The 21,185-nt window shown below is 30.3% G+C and overlaps 1 protein-coding gene across 2 annotated transcripts in view; it reads left to right on the top strand.

Moving 5' to 3' along the window:
* Positions 1–1,576: 1,576 nt before the first annotated feature.
* The window catches only part of LOC111696136 (uncharacterized), a 19,874-nt gene continuing 265 nt past the window's right edge, over positions 1,577–21,185 (top strand). The window contains exons 1-31 of one of the 2 annotated variants that reach the window (XM_023465690.1): positions 1,577–1,682; positions 2,710–2,730; positions 2,832–2,872; positions 3,355–3,423; positions 3,537–3,576; positions 3,873–3,943; positions 4,003–4,030; positions 4,236–4,316; positions 4,368–4,418; positions 4,632–4,664; positions 5,220–5,280; positions 5,754–5,799; positions 6,415–6,507; positions 7,260–7,306; positions 7,696–7,790; positions 8,287–8,337; positions 8,417–8,458; positions 9,092–9,138; positions 9,725–9,761; positions 9,869–9,898; positions 10,348–10,403; positions 12,532–12,587; positions 12,806–12,814; positions 13,444–13,521; positions 14,467–14,499; positions 14,851–14,889; positions 15,250–15,353; positions 16,545–16,594; positions 18,604–18,641; positions 19,256–19,340; positions 20,029–20,068. In XM_023465690.1, coding sequence (XP_023321458.1) covers positions 1,618–1,682; positions 2,710–2,730; positions 2,832–2,872; positions 3,355–3,423; positions 3,537–3,576; positions 3,873–3,943; positions 4,003–4,030; positions 4,236–4,316; positions 4,368–4,418; positions 4,632–4,664; positions 5,220–5,280; positions 5,754–5,799; positions 6,415–6,507; positions 7,260–7,306; positions 7,696–7,790; positions 8,287–8,337; positions 8,417–8,458; positions 9,092–9,138; positions 9,725–9,761; positions 9,869–9,898; positions 10,348–10,403; positions 12,532–12,587; positions 12,806–12,814; positions 13,444–13,521; positions 14,467–14,499; positions 14,851–14,889; positions 15,250–15,353; positions 16,545–16,594; positions 18,604–18,641; positions 19,256–19,340; positions 20,029–20,068 — 1,637 coding nt within the window. In that variant the 5' untranslated portion in view covers positions 1,577–1,617. The remainder of the gene's footprint in view (positions 1,683–2,709; positions 2,731–2,831; positions 2,873–3,354; positions 3,424–3,536; positions 3,577–3,872; positions 3,944–4,002; positions 4,031–4,235; positions 4,317–4,367; positions 4,419–4,631; positions 4,665–5,219; positions 5,281–5,753; positions 5,800–6,414; positions 6,508–7,259; positions 7,307–7,695; positions 7,791–8,286; positions 8,338–8,416; positions 8,459–9,091; positions 9,139–9,724; positions 9,762–9,868; positions 9,899–10,347; positions 10,404–12,531; positions 12,588–12,805; positions 12,815–13,443; positions 13,522–14,466; positions 14,500–14,850; positions 14,890–15,249; positions 15,354–16,544; positions 16,595–18,603; positions 18,642–19,255; positions 19,341–20,028; positions 20,069–21,185) is intronic. The other variant, XM_023465691.1, reaches the window with a different exon arrangement.

The following is a 21,185-nucleotide window of genomic DNA, read 5'->3' as shown; positions in this document are numbered from 1 at the left end:
GGCGGCTGAATAGGGCTTGGGTATAGAGGGTAGGTAGGGGGGTTGGGGGATATTTTGTAGGTTTACAGGCTAGGTATGCAAGATTTGGATTGCAAAGGAATGACTGTAAGCATAATAGTGTTCTAATTTGACTGTAGGAGAACCCTACTGTGTTTAGTATGTAGATACCATCTTATAAGTAGGGCTGTTCAGAAACCATCTTATAAGTAGGGCTGTTCAGAACACACAAGATGATATTTCTTTACACTAGTTATTTTATAAAATAAGTGATACTATATTATACAAAGATAAATTTTTTTATTTTTGAACATCCTTAAAGATAAAATCTTTCCCGATATGTGCTGTCACAATGGTATTTCTTTCTACACGACCACCAAATCTTAGATTTGCCCTAGGCCTGTACAGTAGGATGGAGTTTCAGGATACAGGATAGAGTTACAGGATACAGGATAGAGTTACAGGATACAGGATAAAGGATAGAGTTACAGGATACAGGATAGTTACAGGATACAGGATGGAGTTACAGGATACAGAATAGAGTTACAGGATAGGATAGAGTTACAGGATACAGGATAGAGTTACAGGATACAGGATAGAGTTACAGGATACAGGATACAGGATAAAGTTACAGGATACAGGATGGAGTTACAGGATACAGGATGGAGTTACAGGATACAGAATAGAGTTACAGGATACAGGATAGAGTTACAGGATACAGGATATAGTAGTAGGATACAGGAAAGAGTTACAGGATACAGGACAGAGTTGCATAATGCAGGATACAGAAGTGGGATACATGACAGTATTACAGGATACAGCATGGGATAGAGTTACAAGATGCAGTAGGATTGAGTTTCAGTTTACAGTGGTACAGTTGCAAGATACATCTAGTAGGTAGGATATAGGAAAGAGTTACAGAATAAAGGATAGAGTTAGATGCTAGTTCTAGTCGTAAGGCGCAGTAAATAGTTACAGGATACAGTATAAAAGTTATAGGTTACAACTAGTAGAAGGATACAGTTAAGAGTTCCATAATACAGGATAGAGTTAGACGCTAGTTCTAGTAGTAGGGCACAGTAAATAGTTACAGGATACAGTATAAGAGTTACAGGTTTCAACTAGTAGAAGGATACAGTGAATAGTTACAGGATACAGTATAAGAGTTACAGGTTTCAACTAGTAGAAGGATACAGAAAGTGTTCCATAATACACTAGGATGGAGTTACAGGATACAGGATAGGATGGAGTTACAGGATAGAGCTAGTTGTAGGATACAGGATACAGGATAGGATGGAGTTACAGGATACTGGATAGAGTTGCAAGATACAGTAGTAAATACAAATATATATATATATATATATATTAGGGAGGAGGATAGAGCTGGTAGTCGGATACAGGATAGAGTTAAAAGATACAATAAGTAGGATACAAGATACAGAATTATTGCGACGACTTTAATACAAGTTTCAGTACATGGATACAATTTCAGGATTTAAGATACACCATTGGAAAAAATCAGATTTGTGTTTTAATATTTCCACAATTCAATTGTCAAATTTTTCTAAATCCTGGATAAAACAGGATCATGTTTCAGTAGTTTCAGAACTCTTCATTTTAATGTTATTAAAAGAAATAAGCATTTTCTTAATCATATCAGCTGTAGTACACTCAGAGGCGGATGAGTAAGTAATTTATTTTTTAACAAAAACCGCAATTTTGTTTTGTTTTTATTTTCAACATTTTTTTATTTGATTTCACTCTTAAATTTTACCTGATCACATGTGTATTGCAATCTTTATAATAAATATATATATATATATATATATATATTGCATTCTTTATAATAAATAAATAAATAAATATATATATAAATATATAAATTTATTTATTTATTATAAAGAATGCAATACACATATATATGTATATATATATATATACAATAAAACTTCAAATCACGGTCAACGCCGGGCACTTCAGCTAGTACCATATAAGGGGGAATAAAAATGGACTGCAATGTTTTTGTTGGCTCGTGTTTAAGCCGTGTTGACATGCAGGAAAGGGGAGCACCTGCAAAACGTTTCAACTTCCTTACTGAATGTTTACTCACAGAACGTTTCCTACAGAAAACGTTTCCTGCTACAAAACGTTTCCTGCCAACAAACGTTTCCTACTAGAAAACGTTTCCTGCTACAAAACGTTTCCTGCCACCAAAAGTTTCCTGCTACAAAACGTTTCCTGCCAACACAAGTTTTCTACTATAAAATGATTCATCCAACAAATTTTTCCTGCTACAAAACGTTTGTTGCCAAAAAATGTTTCCTGCTACAAAAAGTTTCCTCACAAAAGTTATTCAAAATCAAATGTAGTTTGTAAGAATAATAACATTTCCGATTGTTGAAAATTCGCAAATATTTAAAGACAAATACGCAACGTTTTGTCATTCTTTAACTTGTTAAATGCTTTTGCAAAAGAGAACCAATCTTTTTGTGGCAGGTTTTGTACAGGAAACGTATTGAAAGGGGTTCGGAAATTTACACAATACAATTTTGAAATATGTTAAGCATTTTAGATTACTGTAAACATTTTTGAAGTAAAATTCCTAAAATGACAAAAATATAAAAAAAATTTAAATATCAAAAGCTAAAAAAAAATTATTCACAAAACTTAAATTAATCTTAAATTATTTTGACTATTTGAATAATTTTTCAGTTATACCTACCAAGAATACAGGAATCCAGAGATTTAAGTAAATAATTCATACGTTTAAAATAATTTTCTATTTGTCAAAAATAAAAAAATAATTTTTGGTTTAAAATTCTGGGTAAAAACAGTGAAATTGCTGAAACCATCGAAGATAAAGGATCCAGACTTGGTAATAATACTTTTTTTAAAGAACAACCAATATCAGCCAATTCATGTGTGTCTACAATACTTCCATTTTGATAAAAAAAATCCTTTTTTTAAACTCGAACTAATTTTAATGAATTCAAGAAGAAGTTGAACCATGCAAAAAGATTTAAACCATTTCGCTTGCTCGATAAATTTAGCCAAGTCCAACTATCTCTCGCTAATTATTAAATGTTGTCCATGGTTAAATATGGTAATATCTGGTTTAATATGGTTTAATCAGGTTTAATATGGTTTAATCTGGTTTGTTCTGATTTTATCTGGTTTAATCTGGTTTAATCTGGTTTAATCTGATTTTAATCTGTTTTAATCTGGTTTATTATGGTTTAATCTGGTATAATTTGTGTGTCTCTGGTTTAATCAGGTAAAATCTGGTATAATCTGGTAAAATCTGACAAAATCTGGCAAAAAAAAGGGTAAAATCTGGTTAATTTTATTCATTTTCAGTGAATGCTGCAGAAAGTAGTATGAATGAATTCCCATTTATGGGGGCCTACTATTGGATGAAAAAGAACGGTACAGTAATGGTTCATCATAAAAAAATAATCATTGTTTTCGTGATTTTATTTTATAATTCTCAAAAAAAATTCTGCTTTCTGATTCTAACAAATCATAATTCTCTTTTTCAGATTTAAAATCAGACGTTAAGTGCACAGTTTCGTTGTTGAGGTACCATTTTACAAATAAAAAATATTCATTTTTACTTATTGTTTTTTATGCATGGTTCTACGTTTGCAATAAATTGCTTGTATTTGCAGTCCTCCATTTGCGATTAATTTCTTGTATTTGCAGTCCTACATTTGCAATACTACGTTTGCAATAATTTCTTGTATTTGCAGTCCTACATTTGAGAATTTCTTGTATTTGCAGTCCTTTGTTTGCAATAATGTGTTGTGAGTCCTAAGTTTGCAATTAATTTCTTGTATTTGCAGTCCTATGTTTGCAATAATTTCTTGTATTTGCAGTCCTACATTTGCCATCACTGCTGCTCATTGCTTTTTCGAGCCAAATGATGTTATGGCTAAAGATTGTGAAGGTAAGGGATCAAAAGAAAAAAGTTAACAATTATTTAAAACAGAAATTACAATATTTTAGGAAAAATTTTCCCCGCCAAAAAGGCCAGGTATGTAGAAAAAAATTCGCGAGCAACATTTTCTCAAATTTTATGATTGGTTTTCACCAAAACACACTGTTTGAGCACTCATTTATTTTATCTTAAACGTTAGCAGCTCCCAAATTGGTTATGGATATCAAGTATTCAAAAAGACGATACCTCAAAAAAAAAAAAAAATGGGGGGGTGGACTTTGAAGGGTGAAATATTTGCTAGATCAGATGCAAGAGCAGATGCAGATGCAAGAACAGATGCTAAAGCAGAGGCAGCTCGAACCACCAATATCAGCTGTAAAAGGTAAAAAAAATAAAAAATAAAAAAATAAAATTATTAATATTTATTTTTCAGTTACCCTTCGGGAGATTTAAAGATCTGGTTGGAGGACGATTCAGATCTATGGTTTGCTTTCGATTTAAATATTTATTCTTTTTAGACAATTTATATCATTCTTCTCCTCTTTCAGAAAAGAATTTCTTTTTTATAAATGTGACATGTATTCACAATATAGTCTCAAATATAATTCTTAACATTCATGTTCATTAGTATGAGAGCTAACTAGGCTTAAAATATGATTTTGAGAAAGAACATGTTTAATTGTAAATTTATTAATAGGTATGTTCTTTTTGGTGCAGTCACAGCGACAAGGTGAGAAGACTTAACTTAATATGATTTCTAATTTAAAGAATGGCTTTATAAATCTTAAAGTTACTTTAATATATAATCAAATTACAGTTGGGATCTACTCATAAATTAACCCACTTCCTGAAAAGTTATTAAAAAAGTGACATTAATTACCTTTAACCCTATCTCTGCTGGGGTACTTGAAAACCAGGATATGTTGGGGGGGGGTTCAGAAAATTTCAACAGCCTCAGACCAATACTTTTTGAGTTATGTAAAAAAAACTACAGGGGGGGGGGTCAAATTGACCCCCCCCAGCAGGAATAGGGTTAACTACCTAAATACAATGGTCAGCGTTTATATCAATACAGTGAAGGCAACTGTTCTATTTAGGTTTTGATTTCAAACAACCCCTGTTCAAATTACAAATTTAATTTTTCAATTAACAGAATCCTTTAATTAAAAAAAATCTGTTAATTGGAAGGTCTTCTTCTTTTTTTAAGGCTTGGTAGAAATCTAAATTGAAATAGAATATCGTTGTATTGATATATACGACGACAACTGTATTAAATTTATTCTAGACAAAATGGATATCATACAGAAGGGAAAATACATGATATTGATTACTTTATAAGGCATAAGGTATACCTCTACCCAGAAAATATCACATAAATCTTAAAATTAAGATTTGGTTAATTTTGAATTCTGTCCCATTTTGCCGTCTATCTGTATGTAAACTGTACTTGCTTGTACTGACTGCTTGCTCTCCGCGGGTGTGAGATAATGCTCGGGTTGGACACTTCTTGATGATTTGGATACTTTCCCCACAATATAAAATTATGGATATACATTGATAAACATCTGCTGAACGTAAACATTTAGTTGTTAACTGTAGCAATACTAGAAAATATATAAAAAACGTTATTTTGTCTTGTATGTCGTCTTATTTTCATATTATATTATTTAATATAATTTGATATTTTAAATTTGTGATTTAAGACCAAGATACAGTACCTGCACATTATTTCATGCCCGGACACTTTATAACGTGACACCGATACATCACACCAACCTTAGGGATATATTTGTAATAATTTTACTAATTTATTTTTCAGGACTCGTATGGTATGCCAGATAATGATATGGGAGGCTACGATATAGGAATATAATTACAATTAAAATAAGCATTCTTTATTTATCTATTTTTTTTCTTTCAGCCGCTTTTTTAGCTTTAAATTATTTTACGTTATAACTACGTATACCCCCACCCCCTTTCCAACAGTTTTTGGACAAACCCCAAAAAGAATTGGTTTGAGGCTGTTTAAAGTTTTAAACTTTTCTAACGAGTACAAACCCCTACTTTAGGCAACCTAATAAAAAAAGCAAGTCGCAAGGTACGAAATAGCAGCCATTTTAGTGGATGTCATCTTTCTTTTAAAACATTTAAATTTTTTTTTCTTAAATTTTGGTATTACACGATTTTTCGTGGGTTAATCGTAATTGCATGAATTAATAAAAACACAGATAGAAGACTAGATGTTGTCTTTTCAAGATATAGGGGTTTTTCGTTTTACAACAACCCTAAGGCAAAGGCCCAAAGCAGTTACGTGCATGCTCTCTTTTTGTCTTGTAATTCAACGCTGCCAACTTCTACAGGCCTCTGCCTCAGTGTTATCTTAAACGAAACCCCCCTAAATCTTGTTCTGTTCTATCTGTATTGTTATTAATCTATGACTAGATCAGAGGTTTAACGTAGTTGATTGTGATTGATTGCAGGGTTGTTAAAGTTAAAGGAAGCCTATACAGCTGGAATCCCTATATGCTTACCTGGGCCTAACTTTCAAGATACACTTATAACATCTAGACTTGGTAGGTTCATGTAATCTAGAGTTTTCTCGCAATAAATTTAGCACTTTGCTTCTACAACAGAAACTTTTTTTCAAATACAATATGCACAACCCCCGGGAAGGTTTATGGCCAATCAAGATTGAAAAACTGTGCTTGGATAGAAAGTAGACTTTTACCATCTTTAAAAAATCCATCAATGTAAACAGACAAATCCGCAAAAATATGTGTTTATAGGAATTCAATAAAAAAATGGCAGCTTGAAAATTCGTTAAAAGTTGAACTTGTTACTAGAACAGAGACGCAAAGTACTCTAAAAGCCTATAGTATTGTATAGAGATGGGCATAGATTCTGTAAACTAGCAACATTTTGAGAACGAACAAAACTTCATGTGAACGATGGTGTCGTTCAGAGAAGAAAAAAAACTACTAATTGACGAACAGTAAAAAAATGATAAAAACCATCTTAATCGTTCATATATGATTTATAAACGTGAAAAAATTCTAACTTTTTTAATGAAGGAACATTTTTTTCGAATCAAATTATTTAAAAACAAGAGTTTTTTCTAAGAAACTTTTACAAAAATTATTGTTTTCTACTGATAGAACGATTTTACTGATTAAATAATTTTGCTGATTGAACGATAATCGAAATACATAAAAAATGAACGATCATTTTAGAACAAACGAAATGGTTCGCTCATGAACAATGAACGAACTAAATGAAGAAAAAAACCTCTCTAATATTGTAAACAAAATAGAAATTTAAATTTCAGCTGGTTACGGTAAATACTACAGGAAAAAATGTCAAACTGGCACTAAGGTAAACTCGGCCCTTTAAAAAAGCTCACTTTTATATGTTAAACACAATTGTATAATAACAACATTCCTTCACTTTTATTTCTTACAATTTCAGCTTCAGGAATATTCTAATTGTTTGAAAATTCTTATACTTGAGTTTGGCCAAGACCAAGTCTAAACAATATTTTATTTAAAAAATTATTTTTAATGATTTAACCCTATTTCTACTTAAACGTCTTCTTTGCCCAACATACCTTAGGGGGGGAGGGGGGGGGATGAATCATATGAGAATTACTTAAGAAACAATCTTTTTTAAATAAAAAGATAACCTCCCCCCCCCCGCCCCACTGGCCCTCCATTGCAAGGCCATCAGGATCAGGGGTTAAAAAGTCTTAACATTTATATTTTTAGGGTCCAATGAAGAACCATTACTGCCTGACTAGTAAAAAATGTTGGGATGCTTTAGATTTTAACTGTGAACCAGAGTTTACACTCGGTCATCAAATGTAAGTTTTTTTAAAATTTTTTAACCAATAAAATTTTATAATTTTGCATGCGTTGTAAGTTTTGTTTTCCAGTAATAAAGAGATGGGCATATTTTTCCAGTAATAAAGAGATGGGGATAGTTTTCCAGAAATAAAGAAATGGGCAGGGTTTTCAAGTAATAAAGAGATGGGCATAGTTTTCCAGTAATAAGAGACGGGCAGGGTTTTCTATTACTAAAGAGATGAGCAGGGTTTTCCAGTAATAAAGAGATGGGCAGGGTTTTCCAGTAATAAAGAGATGGGCATAGTTTTTAATAACAAACAAAATGTTTTGTGAATGCACAAGCATTCAGTAAGAAAACAAAAAATGATGGAAAAGGAACGAATTCAAATTTTTACTGAACAACTGAAGAAAAGGAATGAAATGGGTAGCTAGGTAACAAACGATGGACGAAGAAATGAAAAAAAAAGTCAATATTTTTATAATTTCTAATTAACCTATTATTTTATTGTTCAGAATTCCAATGAAGGGTTGTCAAAAACAGTCAACCCCAGCTCAATACTCAAGGTGAAACAATTCTGAAAGAATTTATTTAAAAATTGAAAAAATTATTTTTAAATAATTTAGTTACCTTGTATTCATTTAGATTGTGTGAACGGGCAACTCTTAAGGGAGGTGTGCAACACCGGTATAACGTGTGATTTTTATATTTGTAATTGATAATTAATAAATTAATTAATTAGATAATTGTGGAATATTGCTTTCATTGATTTATTGGTCATATCTTTATTTATTTATTTTAATAATGATTAATTGATTAATTGATGAGTTGATAATTGATTAATTGATAGATTGACTAACTGATTATTTGATTAATTGATTTATTGAATAATTGAATAATTGAATGATTGATTAATTGATTAAATGATTAATTGTTTAATTGATTGATTGATCAATTGATTAATTGATTACTTGATTGATTGATTAATTGATTTATTGAATAATTGATTGATTTTATTGATTAATTGATTGATTGATTAATTGATTAATTTATTAATTGATTAATTAATTTATTGATTAATTAATTAATTGATTGATTGATTAATTGATTAAATGATTAATTGATTGATTGATTAATTGATTGATTGATTAATTGATTAATTGATTAATTGATTAATTGATTAATTGATTAATTGATTGATTAATTAATTGATTGATTAATTGATTAATTGATTGATCGACTAATTGATTGATTAATTAATTCTTTTGTAATTGATTAGCACTATTGAATTATTTGATTATTTGATTAAAACAAATTCAGATCTGGAGACGATGAAATACATTTATTCTACTTTCCTGTTGATAAAGGTAAAAAAAAGGTTTTTTTTTAAATTTAAATTTTAACAAAATTTTATAAATGATCAGATGTTCTTGTTTGTGCATTATCGTAATGATGGGTAGACTAGGTAGCTGTAGAGAACTTGACTCTCCTAAAGTCGGGCAACAACTGAAGATTTTCCTTTTAAACTAGGTTTCCCCGTTTCCTTAGCTTTCCAGGCTTTTTCAAATTCTCATACTTTGATCAAACTCCAAACCTAAAATATAAGTGGACTTTTACAAAAAAATTGTAATAGTCAACAGTTTTTTTTTGACAACATTTTTTCAATTTTGATGTGAGTTCCATTTTGAAGTTTATTGAATACAATCACACAGACAAACAAAATAAATTTGAATAAATATATGTTATTCATTATTAAAATATCTATTTTTTTAGAATTTTTGCTTACAAATTCTTTTTGATAAAATAAAAGTTTGCATCAAAAACTGTAAAAAAAAGTTTGATTTTAGCAATAATTTGAACAAAAACTTGTAATTTTTAGCCAAGTTTTCTAAACATTTGCCATTGGAACTTGGTAACAACTTGTTTTGTATTTATTGATGATAATGTTTGTAGGTGGAAAAGATGGAGTATTTTTGGAAACTTGTTACAGGGAAATAATTTAAGCAAAATAAAATCTTTAAAAATTAATCTTCAATTTAAAGTTTTTTAAACTGTTGTTAAAAATGGTTATTATAGTCCAGCCTAAATTCTTCAAAGAAAAGATTCTGATGAGTTTGGTTGGTGCAGGTAGATAATTAATATAAAACAAAATGTAATAATGGTTAGCCATGGCCCATGGGCTTTTCGGATTTTTTTCATTTCGTTGGTTCATTGTATGACTATGTGAACGACCCATTTTAATGGTTTTTTTAATTGTTTATTTCCAAAATTTTTGTTCATTTTCGTTTTTTTCTTACTGAATGATTGTTGATTAAAATCGTTGGTTCAGTAAAACTGTTCATTGTGTAAAATCTTGCTATCAATAAAATTGTTCTTTAATAAAAAAACTATCATTTTTTCAAAAGTATAATCTAAAAAATGGTTTGTTGAGTAAAAAACTCTTTTCTATAAAAAGTTTGTTAAAAAAATCCTTTCTTCTGTAAAAAAAAGGTTGTTTCTTAAATAGATGTTGGATTTATAAAATTTTAATTTTGTGGCATTAACTTATAAAAATATTTTTTAAAATACATATTTAGAACCGAGGGAAATTTATACAAGAGCTTTCTTGGAAGTGAGAAGACAGAGAGAATCAGTAAGACACTAATTTAAATATATTTTACTAATTTTAATTCATTAAAACTATGAAGATAATTATGTAGATAAATAAAGAAATATAACTTTTTTCGTTAACCCCTTGCATTTTCTATTTGACACTAACCCCCTTTTGAAACTTTTGAACTTAATATAAGAAATAGTGATTTAAAAACTTGTAACATGGAAGTTGAGTGAAGACTATTAGATCGTCTTTGATAAGAATTATCATTTTAATTCCTAATTTTAACCCTATTCCTGCTAGGGGGGGGGTCAATTTGACCCCCCCCCTGTAGTTTTTTTTACATAACTCAAAAAGTATTGGTCTGAGACTGTTGAAATTTTCTGACTTTTCTTACATACCCAAAGCCCTTCCTTTAGGTCTAAAACCGGGCTTTAATACTAACTGCCTGAGTCCTCAGGCACACTGCCTGAATGAGTGCTTTTTCCTGTAACAAACTAAATCTTTTTTTGACCCACTTCCGCTTGTCAGATTTTGATAGAATTTAGCTTTTTGGAAAACCTTTGACATAAGGAAACAAATCGCCCAATTTTGCAAAAAAAAATTGCAAATATTTTGCAAACAACCTGTCAAAGGAAATTTGCACATTTTTAGTTTTTCTTGATTAAAAATCAGGTTATTTTAAATTTTGCAAAAATTTTTGCATATTTGAAATGGCATGGTCAAGGGCTTTTCAAAAATGTATAATTTTTCATTTTGTGGACAATTTTTTTTGCAAACATTTTACTTTATAACTGGATTTTGCGAAAAAAAATTTAGTTTTTGCAAATTTGCAAATTTTTTGCAGATTCTAAAAGTAGAGCACAAGAGCTTTCCAATGGTGTATCATTTGTCATATTTGGACATCAAACATGGGATTTAGAGGGGGGGTCAAATTGACCCCCCCCCCAGCATATCCTGGTTTTCAAGTACCCCAGCAGAGATAGGGTTAATTATGAAAAGTTATTTATAAAGACGACCTCAAAGTCATCACTTAATTTCCATGTGTCTTGTTTAAAATGTAAGACATAGATTATTTAACAATAACAGATAAAACATTAAATGTTGTCTTTTCACAAATTAAGAATTTTTAACTTTATTAATTTATTTTGATTAAATTTTCCAATATTTTTAAATTTTAATGTGATGGAAACATTTAGAGACTTCTATATTTCTTGTTTTTCATTCTTTCTTCTTGATCGTTCATTCCTCGTCCATCCTTTAATCATACTTTGGCTAATTTTAAAATAAAAATGAATGAATTTTTTGGATGTTTCTGCAGCTAGCCAAATTGTAATGCTTAAATCCCCTTTTAATTTTCCTGTTCAAAGTTTTCTTCTTCCTTGTTTATCTTGTTTTAAGCCCCCCATCTCTACTGTCAAGAGATTTCCCTTCCACTTTTTTCTGTTCAATTTCTTTTTCTTCTTGCTTCTTGTTTCTTGTTTTTACACTTTAAGGCCTTTCCAAATAGTTCTTTTGACATCGAGTTGTGGAGTAGGTAGGAGAGATAAGGAGGTTTGTAGGAAGAAGGTTATAGAGGATTTCTCCCTGTGTTCCTTCATTTTATACTGTTTACGAGTTAAGGGGAATTAAGGAAACCCATAACTGCACTCCATATGCAAAATGGGGAGTTGTGATCCCTGAAAGCTCTCTTGAGAGGAATCTTTATTAGCAGTCCTTTCCTCACATCTGGTTAAGTGAAACACTGGTATCGTTCTGCATGGCTTGTATTCACACAATGGGTTAAACTCCTCTTTCAGTGCACCAGGCTGAAGATGAAGTTTTGTTTTAATCTTAGTACAATTCTTGCTTCCCGTGCAGGAGCTCAAATGAGTTCCACGCAGGTAGCGTTAAATTAAAAAACAGAGAAAGGGCATGCTCATAAATTCTTTGGGCCTCTGCCTCAGGGTTATTGTAAACAAAAAACCTCTAAATCTTTAAAAAAGAGGGCATCTAGTGTTCTATCTATTATCTTAAGTAATCTATGGTGTGAGATATTGAGGATTAATCAATTCTGGATTTTCTTTTGTTAAAGTGATGATGCGTCTTTAGAAACAGCAATAAATCTGAGACTAAAATAGTACTACGTTTTTTGTTTGATTGTGATAAACTTTTTATTCCATTGAAGGTTCTGATTTTGGTTGGGGATTTTGCTCTAATGAATGCACACAGCAACTTGTTGAGGCACCATCTACCATCGTTTTTATTGCAACACTTTTTTTTATTCAAATTCTTGATTGCAATTTGTTATGTTTTTTTTGGCCTTTTTCACTTTTTTCACAATATTCAATTTTCCACAATAAGCTATTTTTCAAAATTAACAATTTAAAGAAAATTTATCTTTTTTATTTTTTCTCATTTACAATAATTAATCGAGATGGTGGACTATATCCAATATGCAGTCAAATACGGTAAAAAAACAATTTTTAATTTTTAAACTTTTTTTTCAAAAATTTTATATTTCAAAGTTGATATATTTATCTGAAACTAACCTTAAAGGAACTATCAATTTAATTTCAAGTAACTTTCCAATAAATCAAGGATATGCCTGATTCACAACGGTACACTTATAACTATTATTTGATTAATTCTGCATGTAAGATATTGTAGTTTTTATTTGTCACTAAAGTAAAAATGCACATTTAATTTGATAAGAGAACCCCCAACCAATAATAATCAATTATTGATGTTAAAACAAAGATATCTCATTCATTCTTCATGTAAAAATTAAGTAAATTGTGAGTTAGATTAAAATCTTGTTTTTAATCATAACATCATTTATTGTAATGATTTTTAGAAGATGTGCGTTAAATTTCTAGTATATATCCAAGTATCTTCTTTTTCTCATCCATGTGCGTCAATTCAAAACTAGAGGAGCTAAAAGGTCACAAACTTGAACCAATACCCTCGCAAAGGTTTTTCAATTGGTCTGTGTTTTGATTATCCAACCAGCTTCTTAAAGTATTGTTGTGAATCAGATATGCCACTCTGTAAGGTATTCATTACCTTTAAGGATGTTTTTAAAGGAATATTTTTAAAGGGAGTGCTTCGTAACATAGATGATGCTGATGTTTTAAGTGAGAAATTTTGTGACTCACTCCTCAAAGAATCAGAAGAGGAAAAAAGATTTTTTTTTATTTAAATGCTATATTTATAGTCTTTAAAGGGAGAGACCAGCTAGGTAACATATTTAAAGAGAAAAAAAATTGTGATTAATTTGATACCAATGAGACGTTTATACGATGAATTATTGTTATCAAATGAATTCTAAATTTTTTCTGTACAATACTGCACTCTTGGTTCAAATATATTACGGAGCTGGTCTCTCTTTAAAATAATTTTTAAAGTTTCCTATTTCCGGTTCTTTTCTCAGTTTTATTTCCTATGCATAGAATTGATCAATACAATACGTTATCTTATGAATTAAACCATTTGCTTATATTTATATATTAGCTGAAGGGTCCGGCATTGCCCGTGAAAAAATTTTTTATTTTAATTCTGAAAGAAAAAAATGTTAACTAAAAACAATTCTAGTTTTTTCTAGCCTTTAACACCCCCGGCCACTATTGAGCGTCCACAAAAAAGTCAACCCAATCGGTCCAGCCGTTTGGCAGGCTATACGACAACATATATTCGAATGTCTTGTTTTTATACTAGCTGAAGCGCCTGTCGTTGTTCGTAAAAAAGGGGGAAAAAGTGAAATAAAAACTTCGAATTATTTTTTATAGCCTATAAAACTCCCAGGCCACCCCTGAGTGTCCATAAAAATTGCAGCCCAATCTGTTTAGCCGTTTGGCCGGCTATAGGCAACATATATATACGAATGTCTTATTTTATCTTATTACATATAGAAACTTATAGCTTGCCAAATCAGCAGATTCATTTATTTTGAGGGAACTCATGATTACGCCGGGGGTAGCATAAGATCATAATTAATTGATTTTGATCTATTTCACAGGCATTGCTGGGCATTTAAGCTAAAATCATGACTTAATGCCTAAGCACGGGTAAACAGCAGAAGAATAAGTGAATAAGTGTGTGAATAAGTCTTTTTCATACTTAGGTTTATGGCACAAAGTATTCAATAAAACCAGAGGAAAAATATTAATTTATAAAAATAAATTTATTAAATCTATCCCAAGATAAACTTTGACTGATAAAGATGTCACTGTGTAGAACCCTCACAGAGTGTACATGAAAAAAAATGTACTCAATATTTTTTTTAAAATTTTTCTAAATAATGAAACTAAACAAATTGTCACAATCTCTAATTTTTTAGTCGTTTTACCTTTCTGCCATGATTCCGTAGACCTTAGATACTTCAAACTACTAATTCTGCTAGATCTTATGAACATCAAATAATTAAATATTTACAAGATTAAGATAAAAAAATTGGAACTTAAAATTGAAAATATATTCATCAAATTGATATTATAGTTTAGTGTAGGTTTTATGCATTGGACGTATGAACAAGCTGAAATACCAGGTTACATGTTTTCTCTAAAAGTAAAAAAATTGTTTTTAAACATTAAAAAAAATCTTATTTAAATGGACGAATACTGAACAGTAAGATCAAAACATATTAAATTTGTTTGTATTTTAAAGAAGTTAAAATCAGCGGAAAATAGAATTTTTCCAATCCTTGAAATCCGATGGTAGACTCTTCAGATATGTCAAACTACAATTTCTATTAGTTCAAAAAGTCTCAGTTTAAAATTGGTTGTCACCATTAGGTCGCAAAGATGTAAAAAATTTAAAACTGATTTAGTTGTGAGTGTTAAGTTTTATTATTTTTAAAACTTATTTAAGAATAATCACTTACATGAGACTTATCCCTTTTCTAAAGGCGTTCTACACCCATGATGACCCGTATGGAAACACCACACAATGGGGTAAACTTGATGATGAATTCTTTGCTGCTAATCCTCAAGTTATAAAGGACATATATAAGTAAGTGCATATATTAAGCTTTGATAAGATCAAAATTAAGCTTGCTAAGGATTTGAGCTTTTGCCATTCTTTTTTCAATGATTTTTCAATGCGAGCCATTATCTTTACAACCCTAGGTTGTAAAGAGTTTTAAATATCAGGCTACAAAGATAAAGGGATTACAATTTTTAGGTTGTGGCAAAGACTATAGTTCTTTAAAGTCAAATTGCCTGCCAAACTCATGAAATAATTAAGGACCTAAAATCGATTAGAATAAGCTGAGGTTGCCCGAAGTTCTCAGTTATGACTATTGGTAAACTAGACAGAAGTAGAATGTCAGTTTTTTGCGACATTACGGAGGAACATTTTATGCTAGGGTTTCCATTATTCCGGAGGAACATTTCCATTTTGAAAATGGAATGAACCAGAAATTTGTTCCATTAAGTGGCCTTCCGGGAAATTTCTGGATGTAATGGAAACCGGTATTTTTCCGATTTATGTGATGGAAAGTGGAAATTTCTGAAACCATGTTCTGGAATTCCGAAATGTTCCGGAAAAATTCAGGTTTTGATTCCATAAGCCAGAAAGTTTTTCGAGATAATTCACAGTAGTATAACTTTATCTAAAGCTAAACCAGGCGCACTTTCTATTATTATGTAGATAGTATTAATTACTTGTTTTAACTTTTACATAAGTTAAAAATGTCTTTTATGTTTTTCCAGAACCTTTTCCCGAAAAAATTGAGACCAATTTTTTCATTAAACAGAATTTTCCAGAACAATATTTCAGAATTTTCCGTAATTCTGGAACAACGTTCTGGAAATTTCCGATTTATGGAAAAAATCATTTCGGAAATTGTTTCGGAATTCCGGATTTATGGAAGCTTTTCCATAATGGAAATGGAAAAAAATTTCTGTATCATTTCCGTATATAAATCGTAACCCAGAATTTCAGTGGAAACCCTGGTTTATACAGTTATATTAAAGAAATTCTAAACATTTATGATTTTCTCTATTGCTTTTCATTCATAAGGAGCTTTGAATAAAAATCTCTAAGATTTCTTTCTTGCATGTAAATTATGTTAGTTTGACGTAACATGTCTCATATCTTTAAATATCAAACAACATTTTTGCTTTGAAGTTATTGTTCAGTAAGTATTCTTTTTACGTAATTAAATTATTTTATCGAAATTAATATTTCATCATATTTTAGAAGAACTCAAATAGATGTTGACAGTAAAGGATATTATGTGTCATCAGTAGGTGAAACATTTTCAATCAATTTTGTTTAACCTAATGCATACAATATTTTCTGGGGTTATTCTGTCTAACAAAACCAATTGTTGAAGACTGCAATACTATATATCCATATATTTTTAATATAAGTGGTGGAACCTTTTTATTGCATAAACATACCTCTTTGAAGTTATTAAGGTTTTCAATCGTAACTTCACTGCATGGATTTGTGAGCAACTGTGTAGAATTGCGCTCAAATGTTCATGTATTGCGGAATTAAGATGAAATTACAGGGCTTGCAATTGCCTGCAAGTAAAATTCACTTTTGTTTGAAAAACCAGTAACTGCATTAAGCTGAAAAGTTAAAACAAAACTTTTCACGGATCAGTTCTATCCGACTTTACAAAGGAACTGAGTTTTTTCCACAAACTTAAATGATCTAATTTCTATATCTCTGCATCCGGATGGTTTAAACCTTGGAGATTTCAAACTTAGATTGTTTGATCTAACAGAATTCATAGTTTGAAATATCAAAGGTCACTGACATTGTGTTGAAATGATATAGGGATTGGAAAATCTGAGTTTGTGGCAAAACTTTTTTTGAAAACGAACGTTTAACGATCGTTTTTTGTTTCGTTTTTCAATCGTTTTCAAAAATAATTCCTTCCTTTTCAAAAAAAACTATTGTTTTTAAAACGACATACTCGTGTTGAACTTTAAGAAAACGAATAACGATTGTTTCTGAAAACGGTCGTTTGATAAAAACGATTTGCGACCATTATTTATACAAATGTTTTTTAAAAACAATCGCTTTTTAATAAACGATCGTTTTTGGAAAAAAAATGTTATTGATGCTTATGTTAACGATCGTTAACAAATGGTCATTGTTAACTATCGTTAACAAAGGGAGCTGTCATTAACAATTGTTAACAAAACGACCAACTTTATGAAAACGGTCGTATTTGGAAATACATCGTTAAAAAAAATTACATGCAACTTTATTGAATGTCGTCTTACATGAAGTTAAAAAGTTGTGGAGAGCTAAAACTTCTTGATATTTTCCTAAAAATTACTCAATGATAAGTACAGATGCCCTTCAGGTCGGTTTCCTCTCTTCGTTAACGATCGTTAACAAAGGATCGTCGTTAACGATCTTTATCGAAGGGTCGTCGTTAACGATCGTTAACGAACTATTTTTATAAAAACGATCTTATTGAAATCATTTTTAAAAATGGTCGTTTTTGAAAACGATCGTTTTAAAAAAGACCTTTTAAAAAAGAACTTTTTGAAATATAATGATCGTTTTTAAACGATCGTTTCGTTTTCGATTTTTCGCATAGATAAATAAATAAACATAGATAGCTTATGTACGCAAAATCACCAAGAATTGTACTGTCCGCGAACTCATACTTCTAAGGGTCAAAGTGTAATTCAATGATAAGCGGGGTGGTTTGGTGTTTTTATTTAACTATTTAAACAACAATATTTCACTGAGCAATATATCATATTGACGAGAACTGAAGAAGGACATGAGAAGGACTAAACTAACTTAAATTTCTCTCTACAGAACTAATGTACACCACAAGTACTCAATGACATAAGAACAGCCAATATTCACAACCGACCTAGTTAATCTATATAATAGGAATATCTTTAAAACATCTCTGTACATTTATATCTTTCAAAATGAAAAATGTCGTCTTATGTGCAATCTATCTTTATCTATGATTTTTTGTCGTCGTTTTCATAACAAAACGATCGTTTTCAAAAAAAATGAAATCGTTAAAAAACCCTACCTGGGATACATAATAATCGTTTTTCAGCTTCTATAGGGGTGAGGGAGTTCTTCACAGTTTAGTTATAAAAGCTTCACCTTTATAATCTAAAAGTTTTTATTAGTTTGAATTCTTAATGGCTTGCTTCAATATATCCTATATATAAGGGACGTGTTCGGAACTAAGTTGTTCTAAAAACAAAACAAAAACCTTGAGTTTGCATGAAATAGGCTATACAGAGTTTGAAAACCTACTTTTAAGGATCATGTCAGGGAGACAGTGGTGGACCTGTTTTCCAGGTGAGTGATAGCTTTAACTTGCGCAGGATTTGACTTTTGCCGCGTTTGGTTTTCTTGGTTGAATTTTGTCGTCTTTGCCTTTATGTTTTGCGACTTCATTTAGAGAGATATGTAAAAGCTGTTTTAAATAAAGTTTGTTTAAATTACTGTATTATACTGTTTAAGATCGATTTAAGTTTTATTCAGCACTCTTTTGTTATGGATTTACACTGTATAATTTTTAGGGTTTCCTTCCACCAGAATTCCAAGTTACGGTTTAGGTACATACAGAAATGCCATAAACCGGAAAAATTTCTGGGTTCTGTCATGTAAACTGGAAAAAATTCGGTTCCCATTTCATCCGGAATTTCACTTTAAAGAAAAAAAGAACTGAGTTTTGGCACAAACTCGGATTTTTAAATCCGTGTATCTCTGCAACACGTTCTTTGATATTTCAAACTAAGAATTCTGACAGATCAAATATTCTAGGTTTGAAATATCAAAGGTTGCAAAGATAAAGTGATTTGAAAATTGTAGTTTGTGGCAAAAACTCAACTCCTTTGAGGATCATTCCATTTTTAAAATGAATTTTCCCCAAAATATTATTTTGTGATTTCTGTAACAGTTATTTTTAGAATCTGGAGGTGACCAACAAAACGTTTATTCTGACTGGAATTACAAACGGGGGAGTGGGTAGAGGGGAATTTAATTCTATTGAAGGTTTTTATACTTTTATTAAATTAAAATTGAGATCAAAAGTTCATTTTATTCTTTGTGAATTAATCACCTTTTTTTAAACGCAGAATTCTTTATAAATTCTGACTTAAGCTTAGTTAAAACTCTATTTGTAAGATTTAAGAATTTCATGAAAACAAATATGACGTAGATTTCCAAATGGGTTCACAGTTAAAAGATATATTTCTATAAAATATTTACTGTTCCTAAAGTGTTGGTGTGTTCACATTTTGATTTTAAGATTAAGTTAGTTTTAAAAGTAAAATTTTTTACTGTAATCATTAGAATAAAATCAAATTTAAATTTGCAAACTTTTTAAAACCTAAATGTGTATTCAAGAAAAACTGAAAATTTTCAAATTTCATTTAAAGGCGTCTGTGCAAAAATTGTGCAATCTGGTTTCTTTTGTTATAGGCTTATCAAAGAGCTATAAAATTTTGAAATCCAACTATAGGAAGTAGGTTTAAATATATATTTAGTTTGGTATAGTGAAAATAAGGCATTAAGACAGTATGCCTGAGGACTCAGTGACGGACTTGTGTTAGTCAGAAAATTTGAGCTTCATAGCTCAAATACTTTTTGAGTTATCACAAAAAACGATAGGGGGGGGGGGCAATTTCCCCCCCCCCACACTTAGGGTAAATAGGGTTAACTAAAAATTACTTATTTTCAGCAACTTGTGGAGGCTTTAATAATCCTACTCTTTACACTAGGTATATGCAGTATCCGACATTTATTTTTCTAAAAAAATAAATCTATTGATTTTTTATAAATAACTCAAACTTAATGATAATGGTGATTATTAAACATTATTGATTACTATGATAATAATAATAATAATAACATTAATGGAACTCTATTCCATTGGAAATAAAATCTTTAGGCACCCTAGCAAGTTTTAAAACAAGTCTTAAAAAAGTTTTCTTGAAGAATGTAATAATTTTCGTTGTATAAATCGAAATTGCTTTTCTTGCTAAATCTTGATTCTATCCCCTTTCCCCTGTTATTATAACAAAACAAAATGAAACATAAACATTATAAACTTTGTGTGCTGGGTTGTCCACCCCCCCCCCCTACGATCATTTCTTCTTCTTTTCCTCTCTATTCTTAAAACACCTTTCGTCTATCTACTACTTTTCCTTTTCCTCCTTTTCCTTTATTTTTAAATTGTTTTTGTTTTATTTGGTTTTATTTAAATTGAACATGGATGTATCGCTGCAGAAGGGCCTCTCATTCAAAACAACCAACAATGGTTAGAGAGGCCCTGGCTAAATTAAAATGTAAAAACTGTGAAATTTAAATTGTTTTTAATTAAATTTTTAGTCAAATATATATCTCTCTATCTAAGTTAAACTGCCTTTTTAAATCAGAAATACATAAGAGGAAGTCTGGTTTTGGCTGGTGGAAATACAATTTGGGACACAGCTTGATTCGTTTTTTTCAAATTGTTAAGGCTTTTTTATCTTCAAAAACTAAAGTTTCGATAAAAATCTAAAAAGTTTTACAAAAATTGTTTATTCTACTCATTTTCTTTACCCACACTTTCCCAAATTTTGGCCCTAAGAGAAAATTTATTGTAAACGAACTAAAAAACAATCTCTAGTATAAAAATATTGCAAAGTTTGATAAAAGCAAACCTTAACTGCAAGTAGATACAGGTTTGAAATGTTGGAAGTTCACATTATTCATGTGTTACCTTTTAAAAATTCAAAACGTCAAAAACAAACCACAAGCTGACCAATACATTTCCATTCACTATAAACAAACTAATTAATGACTTATCTTCTTTTTAATTAAGAATAGGAATTCAATTTTACCAGCATTTTATTT

Source organism: Eurytemora carolleeae, unplaced genomic scaffold (assembly GCF_000591075.1).
Source record: "Eurytemora carolleeae unplaced genomic scaffold, Eaff_2.0 scaffold188, whole genome shotgun sequence".
NCBI lineage: Eukaryota > Metazoa > Arthropoda > Copepoda > Calanoida > Temoridae > Eurytemora > Eurytemora carolleeae.
Note: the sequence above shows the minus strand (reverse complement) of the source record. Positions and strands in the feature narration are given on the sequence as shown.